The sequence below is a fragment of the Dama dama genome, chromosome 13 (genome assembly GCF_033118175.1).
Source record: "Dama dama isolate Ldn47 chromosome 13, ASM3311817v1, whole genome shotgun sequence".
In the NCBI taxonomy this organism is placed as follows: domain Eukaryota; kingdom Metazoa; phylum Chordata; class Mammalia; order Artiodactyla; family Cervidae; genus Dama; species Dama dama.
Genome location: NC_083693.1, coordinates 31131451 through 31146662, shown reverse-complemented (window position 1 = coordinate 31146662; position 15212 = coordinate 31131451). Strand labels below are relative to the sequence as shown.

Sequence of the window (15212 nt, the reverse complement as noted above, 5' to 3'; positions counted from 1 at the left end):
AGCAGGCTCAGAGGTACGCAGTTGGAGTGAAGCTAGCTTCTTCCCTCTTCCTTCCTCTAGGGCCTGGGATTTCAGCTGCAGAGGACATTCCCGGAACAGGCTCCTGTACTAGTCCCCACAGCACAAGAGACTTAGCAGGGAACCTGTCCTTCTCCGTCTCCTGACTTTTGACACATCTGTCATCCTATCTTGGTTTGCTAATGGCTGTGGTCAGCTTCTGTCGCCATGAGAAGTTGGGAGGGGGCCCTGGCCTCAGTGGGCTGGCTGGCCTCCGCCCTGTCCATCTCCTACTTCACTCTCCAAGTGGCAACCACGACTGCTGAGAAAAGTCAGCAACTGACGAAAAACCCTACTCAGGGGTGTTGATCAGGTGTCCCAAAAGGAAGATGAAAGGACAGACAGAGCTCCGCCAGGGCTAAGGTCTTATGAGACATGTAAGTGGAGAGTAGGTTCAGGAGGGAGATCCTGGAGAGAGTCCTTGAAGGGAGAGTCCAAAGTGGGCAGGCCCCCTTAAAGGGATGATCTCAAGGGACATAAACCAGTAAGGGGCAGAATGGACATGAAACTGACCAGCAAGATAAATCAAGGCCCACTCTTGCCTCTAGAAAACTCCTTACATGTGGCACAAGGGTCCCTCCCCCTTGCAAATCCTCAGCCAACAAGACAAATACGATGTGGTAGAAAACAGCTAGTGAGAGGGACTCCAGATTCTCGACGGGGCTGTGACACAGTCATCAGGAAGGGAATGTGACTGGGGTGCGTGTGTAGAGGTCAGTTCTCCAGCCAACACAGAGGGGAACATTGCTCTGCTTGCTCCACACTCGTCCTCCCAAACCTGTGGGCTTTTCAATTCTGGAGCCAGGCTGACAAGAGCTCCTGATTAGAGGAAGGTACTGAGAAGAGACCCTCTTTTTGGGACTGGAATATGAGACCACACTTTGTGACAACAGTGAGGATGCGTCCACCCCAAAAAGACCATTCCTGCCCTCAAATGTGGGAAAGTGGGGGAAAGGGATTAGAACTGTTCTAGTGACCCTTGGACCAAATATGGACAAAGCTGGGCTCAACATGGAGGAGAACTTCTGAAACTCAGGACTGCCCCTTGGGACCCCTAACCCCCAGAAGAGGCTGGACAGATGGTGGTGGGGACTTGGAGAGGACATGCACACATGACAGTCTGTGCGTCTCTAAAACCACATAGGAAGCAACCCAAGTCACCTTCTCTATTTTCAAACTGTAAAACTGTACATTTATATATCAATAAAAATCTGCTGAATAAGTTACCCTATTTGTTTAGAGGGCTTCCCTGGTGGCTCAGATGGTAAAGAATCTGCCTGCAAAGTGAGAGACCCGGGTTCAATTACTGGGTCTGGAAGATTCCATTCCCAAAATGTGTAAAAACAGAACATTTTCCCACCTCAAAAAGTGGAGCATAATTGCAGGTTATATATATTTGTTGTTGTTTATTCACTAAGTTGTGTCCGACTCTTCTGTGACCCCATGGACTATAGCCCACCAGGCTCCTCTGTCCATGGGATTTCCCAGGCAAGAAAATGAAGTGGGTTGTCATCTCCTCCAGGGGATCTTACTGACTCCCAGGGATTTGGAACCTGTGCTTCCTCCACTGGCAGGCAGATTCTTTACGAGGGAAGCCTTATGTGTATTTTTCAGTTCAGTTCAGTTCAGTCACTCAGTAGTGTCTGACTCTTTGCGACCCCACAGACTGCAGCACGCCAGGTTTCCCTGTCGTTCACCATCTCCTGGAGTTAGCTCAAACTCCTGTCCATTGAGTTGGTGATGCCATCCAACCATCCCATCCTCTATCATCCCCTTCTCCTTCCACCTTTAATCTTTCCCAGCATCAGGGCCTTTTCAAATGAGTCAGTTCTTTGTATCATGTGGCCAAAATATTGGAGCTTTAGCATCAGTCCTTCCAATGAATATTCAGGACTGATTTCCTTTAGGATGGACTGGTTGGATCTCCTTGCAGTCCAAGGGACTCTCAAGAGTCTTCTCCAACACCATAGTACAAAAGCATCAATTCTTCGGCGCTCAGCTATCTCATAGTCCAACTCTCACATCCATACATGACTACTGGAAAAACCATAGCCTTGACTAGATGGACCTTTGATGGCAAAGTAATGTTTCTACTTTTTAATATGCTGTCTAGATTGGCTATAACTTTTCTTCCAAGAAGCAAGCATCTTTTAATTTCATGGCTGCAGTCACCATATGCAGTGATTTAGAAGCCCCAAAATATAAAGTCTGCCACTGTTTCCACTGTTTCCCTATCTGTTTGCCATAAAGTGATGGGACCAAAGACCATGATCTTAGTTTTCTAAATGCTGAGTTTTAAGCCAACTTTTTCACTCTCCTCTTTCACTTTCAACAAGAGGCTCTTTAGTTCATCACTTTCTGCCATAAGGGTGGTGTCATGTGCATATCTGAGGTTATTGATATTTCTCCTGGCAATCTTCATTCCAGCTTGTGCTTCATCCAGCCCAGCATTTCTTATGATGTACTCTGCATGTATGTTAAATAAGCAGGGTGACAATATACAGCCTTGATGTACTCCTTCCCCGATTTGGTACCAGTCTGTTGTTCCATGTCCAGTTCTAACTGTTGCTTCCTGACTTGCATACAGATTTCTCAGGAGGCAGGTCAAGTGGTCTGGTATTCCTGTCTCTTAAAGAATTTTGCAGTTTGTTGTGATCCACAGTGAAAGGCTTTAGCACAGTCAATAAAGCAGAAATAGATGTTTTTCTGGAACTCTCTTGCTTTTTCAATGATCCAGCAGATGTTGGCAATTTGATCTCTGGTTCCTCTGCCTTTTCTAAATCCAGCTTGAACATCTGGAAGTTCACGGTTCATGCACTGTTGAAGCCTGACTTGGAGAATTTTGAGCATTACTTTACCAGTGTGTGAGATGAGTGCAACTGTGCAGTAGTTTGAACATTCTTTGGCACTGGAATGAAAATTGACCTTTTCCAGTCCTGTGGCCACTGCCGAGTTTTCCAAATTTGCTGGCATATTGACTGCAGCACTTTCACAGCATCATCTTTTAGGATTTCAAACAGCTAAACTGGAATTCCATCACCTCCACTAGCTTTGTTCGTAGTGATACTTCCTAAGGCCCCCTTGACTTTGCATTCTAGGATGTCCAGCTCTAGGTGAACGATCATACCATTGTGATTATCTGGTCATGAAGATCTTTTTTATATAGTTCTTCTGTGTATTCTTGCCACCTCTTCTTAATATCTTCTGCTTCTGTTAGGTCCACACCATTTCTGTCCTTTATTGTGCCCATCTTTGCATGAAATGTTCCCTTGGTATTTCTAATTTTCTTGAAGAGATCTCTAGTCTTTCCCATTCTATTGTTTTCCTCTATTTCTTTGCACTGATGGCTGAGGAAGGGTTTCTTATCTCTCCTTGCTCTTTTTTGGAATGCTGCATTCAGATGGGTGTATCTTTCCTTTTCTCCTTTGCTTTTCACTTCTTTTCACAGCTATTTGTAAGGCGTCCTCAGACAACCATTTTGCTTTTTTGTAATTCTTTTTCTTGGGGATGGTCTTGATCCCTGTCTCCTGTACAATGTCATGAACCTCTGTCTATAGTTCTTCAGGCACTCTATCAGATCTAATCCCCTGAAGGTATTTGTCACTTTTACTGTATAATGGTAAGGGATTTGATTTAGGTCATACCTGTATGGTCTAGTGGTTTTCCCTACTTTCTTCAATTTAAGTCTGAATTTGGCAATAAGGAGTTCACGATCTGAGCCACAGTGAGCTCCTGGTCTTGTTTTTGCTTACTGTATAGAGCTTCTCCATCGTTGGCTACAAAGAATATAATCAATCTGATTTCAGTACTGACCATCTGGTGATGTCCATGTGTAGAGTCTTCTCTTGTGCTGTTTGAAGAGGGTGTTTGGTAGGACCAGTGTGGTCTCTTGGCAAAACTCTGTTAGCCTTTGCCCTGCTTCATTCTGTACTCCAAGGTCAAATTTGCAAGTTACTGCAGGTGTTTCTTGACTTCCTACTTTTGTATTCCACAGTAAAAAAAAAAAAAAAAAAAAGGTAGAGCATATATTTAAAGTGGATAACCAAAATAAATAAATAAAGAAAGTGGATAACCAACAAGGTCCTACTGTACAGCACAAGGAGCTCTACTCAATCTTATGTGGCAGCCTGGATGGGAGGGCAGTTTCAGAGAGAATGGATACATGTATACGTATGGCTGAGTTGCTCTGCTATGCACCTGAAACTACCACAATACTGTTAATCAGCTATCCTCCCATAGAAAATAAAAAGTTAAAAAAAAAAAAAAAGCAGAACCTAACTACCACAATTTAATCTTTCCCTTAGAGCCCTGGGCGGTTTAGCAAGGCCATGTTTATAAGTGTGAAGGTCAGTGTTCTACACACATCTGTGGCTAGGTCTGGACTTGGATAAGACTATGAAGGAAGCCAGGTTTTCCTCAGCGCCTCACCCCTCTCACCTCATCTATCTGGGCTCTCTGGCCCTCTTCAGATACCTCTCCTGCCTCGCAGCAGTCCATTAAGACCATAAGCACCATGTAACTGAGACATTTTCTTCCATTCCCCTGAATGCCATCAAATGTTTGAAAGAGAAAGGATCTTGGAAACCAAATGTTCCAGATTTACAGCTGAGAAAACACATCCTCAGAGAAGATGTAAAGTGACCTGAAGGCCAGAGGCTAGGCCCCGGGGTCAGGACTCCCTCCACACCTCCGCCGCCCTCACGGGTGCACTGCCAGATGGCAAGTCCGACAGATATGGCTCCAGGGACAATGGCTAACTGACATCAACCCGACAGTAACAGGAAAGCGACGCAGGCAGCACAGCAGGCCTGAGACCAAGGCCGGGGGCAAGTTTTAACAGACGTGGATCACACCAAGGTGAAAGCCACCTTGTCTGACCTCCTGACAGGTGAATTCTCAAGTACACAGAAGTCACCATGTACCTGTAAACAGCCTTCTGATGGGATGTCAATTTCTTGTCAGCTCAGTTTTTAAACTGTTACCTTAATATTTAGCTTTTAATATTTTCTAGCTCCTAAAAGCCAAGATTTAAACACCCCTAAAATTAACACCCAGCCCCAACACTTCATGGCAAATAGATGGGAAAACAGTGGCAGACTTTATTTTTTGGGGGCTCCAAAATCACTGCGGATGGTGATTGCAGCCATGAAATTAAAATACGCTTACTCCTTGGAAGGAAAGTTATGACCAACCTAGACAGCATATTAAAAAGCAGAGACATTACTTTGCCAACAAAGGTCTGTCTAGTCAAGGCTATGGTTTTCCCAGTAGTCATGTAGGGATGTGCAAGTTGGACTATAAAGAAAGCTGAACGCCGAAGAATTGATGCTTTTGAACTATGGTGTTGGAGAAGACTCTTGAGAGTCCCTTGGACTGCAAGAAGAACCAGTCCATCCTAAAGGAAATCAGTCCTGAATATTCATTGGAAGGACTGATGTTGAAGCTGAAACTCCAATACTTTGGGCACCTGATGCGAAGAGCTGACTCATTTGAAAAGACTTGATGCTGGGAAAAATTGAGGGCAGGAGAAGGGGATGACAGAGGATGAGATGGTTGGATGGCATCATCGACTCAATGGACATGAGTTTGGGTAGGCTCCGGGAGTTGGTGACGGACAGGGAGGCCTGGCATGCTGCAGTTCATGGGGTTGCAAAGAGTCAAACACAACCGAGTGACTGAAATGGAACTGGAACATTAACACATTACAAAATTTTACCTTATATTCAAATTACGATTTGTCTTCCCCCAAGTAAAGCTTCCTTTTAAATAAAACTGATATTTCACTTTTGCTTTGCTTCCATCAGCAACAAATGACTTTTTTTGAGAAAGCACCTTTCTTAGATTTATGTCTGCTACACAAATTCTCTCATGATACTGATTTTCTGCAAGTATTAAAAACAAGGCACATTTGCCTAAGGTTGGAAGACAATTTTCAAATGTGTTGTAACTTTAAATAACATCTAGAAAATGACAATAACTCTTGTTGCTTGTTGCAGTCCTTTGCAAGTGACAGCTGTGGTTAATGACATATGGGATTTCATCTTAACCCTTAACAGTTCACATTCATATTTTCTTACTGCTTTAAGCAAAGCAAAATGAAACAAAAGAGATAAAGATCACTCCTAGAAGTAATAATATTCTGAAGTGAAAGTGTTAGTTGCTTGGTTGTGTCCAACTCTTTCTGACCCCATGGACTATAGCCCACCAGGCTTCTCTGACCATGGGATTTCCCAGGCAAGAATACTGGAGTGGGTTGCAATTTCCTTCTCCAGGGGCTCTTCCCAACCCAGGAATCAAACACAGGTCTCCCACATTGCAGATGGATTCTTTACCATATCAGCCACCAGGGAAGCCCAATAATATAGTCTAACGTCTTGTTCACTTTACACGCATGGGAGGCAACTTAAAAGACACTGAATTCAACTGAATGTATCTCAGGACTGCATTTATTGTCACAAATGCCACAGGACTCTCGAGGCCCACTTCTCAGGCTCACCTGCACAGTGCCTCAGCATCCAGATGTCGGGAATTTCTGTGGTCTATGATGATGATGTCATGGTGTTTGTCCAGGAAACAGGCGAGGGCAGTCTGAGCCTCCTTGGTAACTGTACACATAAACCCTGCTTTTTCACATGCCCTGCAGAATCCATTACACTGGTTATCTTCTTTGGTAAACACTAAAAGTACCTGTATCAAAAAAGCATGAACACTTCTTTTTAAAAAAGTAAATTAAAAAGATGCTGTTAGAACTGTCATGTCTTAGAAGCCCACAGAAAACTCCCAAGTGTTTTCAAGGCAAGTACACAGATGTGAGCACTACAATCTGTTGAGTAAATCCTTTTCCTCCATGTAACTCAGCAACGTTACTGCTCAGCTCCCTGAAACAAGTGCTATTCTAGCTGTTCTGAGTCTGGAAGTCAGAGCATGGGCCAAATGCTTATTTCTTTTGCTAATAATAAGCCCATTGGAAGAATTCAACAAAGACTTAAAGTATTTCATCTTCAAATCAAATCAACCAAAACACAAATTTTAGTTAACAGGAAGTTAACTAGGTTAAGTCCTTAGATGGCAAATGCCAATATTTCAGTCAAGCTCTTAGAATACTTAATACTTTAAATAATAAAGTATTAAATATTCTGACTCAAGACTTCATAATCCCTCCAAGTTTAAAAAAAAAAATTACTTTGATTGTAAGAGAGGAGATTCAAAGCAGACCAAAACCTGACACTTTCAAACCTGCTCATTTAGTGACACGGGAATAGCTCCAGGTGCAGGAGCCAGCAGGCTGTCCCTGTGCCCGGCCCGGGCAGGTGAGGCCTGCGGCTGCCTCTGCCCTGCGCAGCCAGGTCCCTGCGCCAGCCTGGTACAGGCGCGCCGCCCCATCCCCTTCATACCCAGGCTGACCGGCCTGAGAGGAAGAGGCTGCAAAGCCGATAGAAACCCTGTTCCTGAGGATTGGGTTCCTCTGCGCTTACTAGGGTACACAAATACAACAAAAGCAAACAGCACGTTTCCGCCAGTGCTTTTCACATATTAAAAATTCTAACAGTTTGTGTACGTGAGGCATCAGGTCACTTTGGAGCTTAATTTCAGTTGGTTATTTTGTTTAAGATTTTGGACTAGAAAATTTACAGATAGTTTCTCTCTGCTGGAACTGATTCATTACACTTTTACTCTGTTTTAGAAAATTTCAAACCTACAGGAAGTTATGAATGACACTGAATACTAGTGACCCCCTCTTCTAATTTCATGAATTGGTAACATTTTTACACCTTTGCTCTCTCTCTCCACACACACACACACACAATTATTATTATTATTATTATTTTGCTGAACCTGTTAACTTTTAAAGTAGGTTGCAGACATTTCTTCATCTGTAAATACAGATGATTCATACGGAATAAATTCATCTATATTTCTAAGAAAAAAAACATTCCCTGATATAACTGTAGTACTGCTATCAAGTTCAGGGAATTTAACATGGATCCAATATTTTATCTAAAAGAGAAGATTACTTTCAGTGTACACCTTTAGATTCTTTCCCTCCCCATCTTTAGAGACAATTAAGGTGAGGATTATAGCACTGTGTATTATTACCTGGAGTTGATCTGGATGAAATCTCATGGGGCCAAATTGCACATCAGCTACTGCTATCTGAAAGAAAAAGATCTGCTTAAAATTAAAAAGAAAAAAAAAAAAAAAAAGATAAACTTGCTTAAATGTTGCTCTCTCTAATCAGTGCCACAGATGAAAGTGAAATTTCTACTCTAGAGAAAAATTACATAAATACTTATTAGATGGAGGGAGCCCAGGTTTCTCCTTATAAACCCCAGGAAAGGTGGAGCGCAGAGAAGGACAAATAAAATGTGTCTGCTCTCGGCTTTTCTTTTTCTAGCTGCATGTGACTCTTAAGTGAACTGCCCACCTTCAGCCTCAATTCCTCACTTGTTACAGAGATCAAGAGGCATATAATATAAAGAGCCCCACAGATTAGACACTGAATGAACACTGGGTCCTTCCATGTCTACTCCCATCTTTCCCCTGACGGAAAATGAACCCTTACATCTAAAATGGCACAAAAATAATGAAATCCAGTAAGCAGAACCACAGGACATTAGAGCCAAAGACACCTTCTCTATACACGATAGTTATCAATTAATGCTTATTGGAAATTCCCTGGCGGCCGAGTGGTTAGGAATCCGTGCTCCCACTGCTGGAGCCCCTGTTTGACCTCTGGTAGGGGAACTATGATCCCACAAGCCACACAGAGGGGGGAAAAAAAAAAGCTTATCTACTTGAGAACTTAAAACCAACACACAAAGATAAATACAGTATCATTGGGGACTTCTCTGGTGGTCTGGTGGCTAAGACTCCATGTGGCGAATGCAGGGGGCCCAGGTTCGATCCCTAGTCAGAGAACCAGATTCCACATGCCACAACTAAGAATTTGCATGCCGCAAACATAAAAAAGATCCCATGTGCTGCAACTTAGACACAGCACAGCCAAATAAATAATTAATAATTTTTAAAAATACAATGTCATAACCAAACCCCAACAAGTAATAAGGATCACAGCGCCAATGGAGAGCTCCGCATACGCTGGGTGCTGCACTAAGGGCTGAACATAGGTTATATCTCACTGCATCTCTGCAACATGCTGAGAGTTCACACTGGGAAACGGAGGTTCCAAGTACTTTGTTTAAGGCCACACAGGAGCTGGGACTGCGCCAACCAGTCTGTTTAGTTCTATAAACTGTGCTGCAAACCCAGGGCCACTGGAAGGGCTGGAAAGTCTGTGCGCTACAAAAGGAGCACAAGGGAGGGGGATGGAGGCTGAAATCCAGCCCCAAGCCATGAGCCCGGGCCCTGGGCTGCTACCCGGAAGAAGAGACACATTTTTGCAGTTTCTCCAGAAACACTGTGTGTGTTGGCGGGACTCCTACACTACTTGAGGCCTCTGGGTGATGGTACAATTTCAAACCAAAACCACAGCAGCAGTAGAACTAGATCTGGAAACCTTTTCACAAGATACTTCTTACCTGCCCGCCCAGGTCCCATCTCTCCCCTCAAGCAGTGATCTATCCTACAATAAATCCATGTAACAAAACCTGCAGAGTGACGGAGGACATCGGTGTCTATTTCTAACTGTGAGAAGCCAATATCTACTAATTATGGGACAAAGGCTCAGTTTCCTTGCTTTATAGGGACCTCATCTCTCAGAAGGTGTAAGGATGAGGGTCGCTGCTCCTCTAGACCCGAGACTGAGGACGGATCTCTGCCGTGTGAAGGAAGGGTGAGCACGGACATGCTATGGCACCGTCTCTCCTCCGGAGCTGGGCAGCCACAGGCCAGCCTCATCGGGAGCCACAGGTGGATACTGAAGCCAGAATTTCTGAGAGATGATGATCCAGGAGGCCCCAAGAGAGTCTCGAGAGAGAGAGAGGCACTCTGTACAGTCACTCTCACAATGCAGTAGGAAGGAAGGCAAGAAGCACCAAGAGAGACCAAGAACAATGAGGTTTTTGTTGTTTTTTATGAACAAAGTTCAAAGAAATGAATGAAATCAAAGAACAAGAAATGATAGAAGCCTACTGCTTGAAGAAGACAGTGAAGCCACTGAGGAAGAAGGAAGAAAATGACAGGAAAAATAAGGAAAATTCATTTTGCTAATTTTCTACAGTGTTGAGAGGTGGAGTTTCATGAAAGAAAAGAGAAAACAGTCAACAGGAGGGCTGTGCCACTGCCCAGGATAAAGCAGCTGCAACATTTGGGTCCTCGATGTGAACCACAGGCTACAGCCTCTTACAAAGGATGCTCATGACATTTGCTATGAAGGATCAAGGAGATGAAAATCTTAAAACATATTCCTAAAAGCAAAACTTGTCTAGTTTTTATTTCCAACCATAAAGCAAGCAAACCAAAATTAAAAACATAAGAAAGTGCCCCTCCCTGGAAATTTTAAAAATATTAACTCATGTAATTGCTGGATCAGAGAGGGGAATGCAAACTCTACCTATAGATTACTTGGAAAATAATAAAAATGATAATATAATGTAACGAGGCCTACAGGATACTAGAAAATTTTACTCAGAGGCAAAACTTAGTCTTAGATCTTTCTGTCATGAAACAAGAATTAAGTCAATATACTAAGCTTCCAATTCACTAAATATGAGAAAATCAATAGTTTCAACTTAAGGAAATGGGGGAGAGAACAATAAGTTAAAGGCAATAATTAGTAAAACTTTAAAATGTTAATGACTAGCTTGATTTAAAAAAATACATATATATTTGTATATAGTGTTGGTCACAAGCTGAAGGACAAGATAAAAATATGGACAGCTAAGGGCAAAAGTCCCACTCCTCCTGGGAAAACAATCCTGAGGACATGGTCTTCACCAAAAGTGGATGAAGCAACTTTTACAAAGGACAATGTAACTTTATGATCTCAACTTATAAAAATAACTCACCATTGCATTAATTCTAAGAAAGAAAAGAAGTTCCAGATTGTCTTTAAAGATCTTGGATTCCACCTCAATATAATTTTAGCAGTGTCATTTTAAACATTAATGTCTCAGCAATTCTATTTTGTCATGAACACTGACTGTATTTACTTAACTTGACTGCATTCTAACCTTACATCCTGTCTACGGGGTATGTCCGGCTCTCAGGACCTCTGTTGAGCAGTGTCCCGGCAGGGCCAGACAGCTACTTACCACTGCCCCCCCAAAATAACCACCACCAGGAAATCTGATGACATTACTCAGCGAGCAGACGTCAGCAGCTGGTCCTCAGAGAGTAAACAACTTCCCAAGCGCTCTGGATAAGGAGATCGGAACGACTAGAATTGGTGAATCCATTCTTTCTTTGTGTATCAAAATCAAAATCAAACTGATCTAATATTTCAGACTACGGCCCTCTTAATAATTATTTATTTTTCACATTAATTTTAGAAGGGAATAGTCATTTTCAATTTTAATAACACAGCTATCAGCTTCAAAAGCAATGGATACTTTTAGGTAATATAAAAACAACAGTATATTTATGGGCTTATATTAGTAATTATACAAGGGGCTGAGTTAGTCTTTCGGGTTTTTTAATATTTATATGTTTGTTAAGATTTATTGTTAAATTGGGATCTTAGATTAGGATGATGTTTGTACTTTAACAGTTTAAAGTAATTTTTTGTTAATATGACTCATGGAAGTCTAAAATAAATTATTATTAGACACCTTGAAGAACCACTTTTGGTGGTTCTTTTGTTTGCCTAACTGACCTAACAGGGCAAACATGACGCTGCAGGGCCAAGTTACCATGTCATGAATCTTGCTCACAGTGAGGGAGGACAGGAAAGAGAGATATAATTCCATCCTGTCTAAATATTCTACTCCCCTGACCCTCCCTGTCCCTTGCCTGCTTTTTTTTTTCCTGTAGCTTTAGTCCCCATTTCCCACACTACATATTTTGTTATCTTATTAAAAGAGTGTCTCAAGATTTATCTGCCTTATTCACTACTAAATTTCCAATACCCAAAACAGTCCCTGGCACGTGGTAGGCAGTCAAAAAATACTTCTGAATCAATGTTTACTCAACAGCTAATCTCTTTTAACCAATCATTTATCTAAAAATCATACTCATACAAGCTTATACATAACACGGGTATATAACACAGCACTTCCAGGTTTCAGAGTATTTTCACTTATTAATGGAACACAAACAAAGGGAGGAACCTTCGGAAAAGCCTGAACACCAGGAACCACAGAAGAATCATGTGATCTATCTTTTTCCTATAACCCCTTATTAGAAACAGAAAGTTATGCTGGGATCAATTTATATTAATTGTTTACAAACCCAGGAACTACAGTAAAGATGTAAATCAGATTTTGTCTTCAGCATGTCCGTCCCCTCCTGGCTTCCCTGTGCAGCCAGTGGCTGTCTTGTCTGCCTTTCCCAGCAGAGTGCTAACTTCATCAAAGGGGCACAGCCTGGGAAAGAGTCAGGTGTGTTCTTAGGTGGGAAGAGACAAAATTAGTTCAGACATTTGTGGACCACAAGCCATGCAGAGAGCCAGGTACTAGGAGTGCAAAGACCAAATGCCCATCCTGTCCTTGAGTGGTAGCAGGGGAATACGTAAAGGATGACAATGTGGTGCAGGTTTAAAAGAGAAAGAAGGTGTCTACTGTGTGTGAAATACTTCACTTCCGATCATATTTAAATCCAACTTAGTCCCTACCCTATGAGTAAGATAAGCTCATTAACTCCATTTTATTGATGGCAAAACTAAAGCTTCCCTGGAGAAGGAAATGGCAACCCACTCCAGTATTCTTGCCTGGAAAATCCCATGGACAGAGGAGCCCTGGGGGCTACAGTCCACTGGGTAGCAAAGAGTCATACATGACTGAGCTACCACCACCACCACCAAACTGAAGCTTAGAGCAGTATGGTTAAAGCACTGGTAACAGGCAATGGTGGCAACTGGGTCCAATTCTTGGAAACTTAATTCTCATGGTCTTTTCATGATCTACTGGGAAAGACATCTGATCGTAACCTGTATCTAACTGAAACAAGACAAGAACCTGGAAAGCATCATCCATCCACTCCACAAACCTCTGTCAAGCACCCACAAGGTATCAAACGGTTTCCCAGGCACTGGGCATGCAACAGAGACCAGAAAACATCTCTACACAGCAGGGAGGGATCTGATGGAGAGTAACAGGGCTGCTGTTTGGAATCAGAGTCAAGGAAGTCTCCCTGAGGTGGCACAGAGTGGCACTGGGAAGGCGAGACTTGGACGAGGAGGAGTCAGCCATGCCAGGAATGGACGGGGGGGCCCAGGCAAACACAGGACTGGGGGTGGGACCAGGGGGACATCTGAGGAGAGGAGGGGAAGAGAGGGAGACGAGCTTAAGGCCAGGCAGGAGCTGTAAGGTGCAGAGCTTTCTAAGCCCGGACAAGAAACGGGGGTTTTACTCTACATTTCATGAAAAGCCACCAGAGAGTTTACACTAGGGAATGATATGATCCGATTCTTGTTTTCTAAAAAGATCCCTTCAGCTACCTGTGGAGAAGAGTCAGTGAGAGGGTGAGGGGGAGGCAGAGAGACAGGAAGAAAGCTCTTGGAGTAGCAGTCCAGGTAGGTAAGAGAAGATGCTTGCTTGGCCTGGTAGTTGCCATGGAGATGGATAGATGAATCTGGAATATGTTTTGGAGATGGACTGATCAGGACTTGTTGATGAACAGAATACAACCAAATCCACTGATTCCCAGATCATAGCTGTCATATCTGACCAAAAGTTTTCTATCAGTGTTGTGTAGAAATCTGGGGTTCTGAAGCAGGGCATCCTGGTAGAAGCGGTGTAGATCTGCTTGGTCTTTTCCAGATCCACCCACAAGATGGCACCAAGAGCTACCCTGAGGCAAAGCTCCCTCCTAGCTTCTTCCCCTGGTCCTTCTCTCAGGGCAATCTAAACACTCCAAGCGTGCGTACTAAGTTGCTTCAGTTATGTCCGACTTTTTGTGATCCCCTGGACTGTAGCCCACCAGGCTCCTCTGTCCATGGGATTCTCCAGGCAAGAATACCAGAGTGGGTTGCCATTTCCTCCCCCAGGGGATCTTTCCCATCCATGGATCAAACTCGAATCTCTTTTGTCTCCTTCATTGGCAGGCAGGTTCTTTACTGCCACCTGGGAAACCCAATATCCACTTTCAATGTCCTAGTCTCTTCTCTCCCCTTACCTACTCTTAATGTGCCCTCCAGTCAATTTACACAGCACATATTTACAAGAAGCCTTTTATGTGTTACTTCAATTGGATTCCAAAATCAAGCCACAGGCTACAGTGAAGCTGTTCAGGCTCTTTCTCCCCCAAACCCCATAGTGTTGGGCAAAAAATGGTGTCTGGAATAAAAGAGCTATTTAAAGAGCTTAACACAATTCCCAACAGTGAGTAATGTGCAGTAAATTCTAAATACCTACAGAAAAGGTTTTCCAAGAAGTTTTTGCTATGAAAGTATACTTTTACTAACACACACACATACAGGCATGTTTAAAACTATATTTTTCCAAACAGCTATTTCTTACAGAACACTCAGGTAATCGCTAAATAAGGACCATGAACATCATGATACCTTAAAATACTGTAAAAAAAAAAAATAGGACCCACTTCTTAAATATTAATGTAGTTAGTAAAGGGGACAAATAAAGGTTTTCTTGAAACCCTCGAAGAGGGCTGACTGCCTCTGAAGGTGAAAACATAAAGAACCAACCCAGAAAAAAATGAGGCTAGCCAACTGAAGGATAACCCAACCCATGTGCCTCTCTTTAACTGTGTCACTGAAATTTAAGACTCCCTCAAATCCAACAGCAGAAATCTGAGCTGTAACACCACGGAGGCCAGACGAGAGCCGATTTCTCACCCACGCATGCCTGCTTAGTCGCTCAGTTGTGTCCGACTCTTTGCAGCCCTCTAGACTGTAGCCCGCCAGGCTCCTCTGTCCATGGGATTTTTCAGGCAAGAATACAGGAGTGGGTTGCCATTTCCTTCTCCAGGGGATCTTCCTGACTCTCCCGTGTCTACTTCACTGCAGGCAGATTCTTTACCTGCTGAGCCATCGGGGAAGCCCACTTCTCCCCCAGATCCTCCTAAAAGAAAAGAATGAC

The 15212-nt window shown here is 43.1% G+C and overlaps 1 protein-coding gene across 4 annotated transcripts in view; it reads right to left on the bottom strand.

The window, feature by feature from the left end:
• The window catches only part of PDE8A (phosphodiesterase 8A), a 146168-nt gene that overhangs the window by 61964 nt on the left and 68992 nt on the right, over positions 1-15212 (bottom strand). For 3 of the 4 annotated variants that reach the window (XM_061158789.1, XM_061158788.1, XM_061158790.1), the window contains exons 2-3: positions 8155-8211; positions 6554-6744 (exon numbers count right to left, since the gene is read on the bottom strand). In XM_061158789.1, the coding sequence (XP_061014772.1) occupies positions 6554-6744; positions 8155-8211 (248 nt within the window). Of the gene's footprint in view, positions 1-6553; positions 6745-8154; positions 8212-14968; positions 15029-15212 lie in introns of those variants that run through there. The other variant, XM_061158791.1, reaches the window with a different exon arrangement.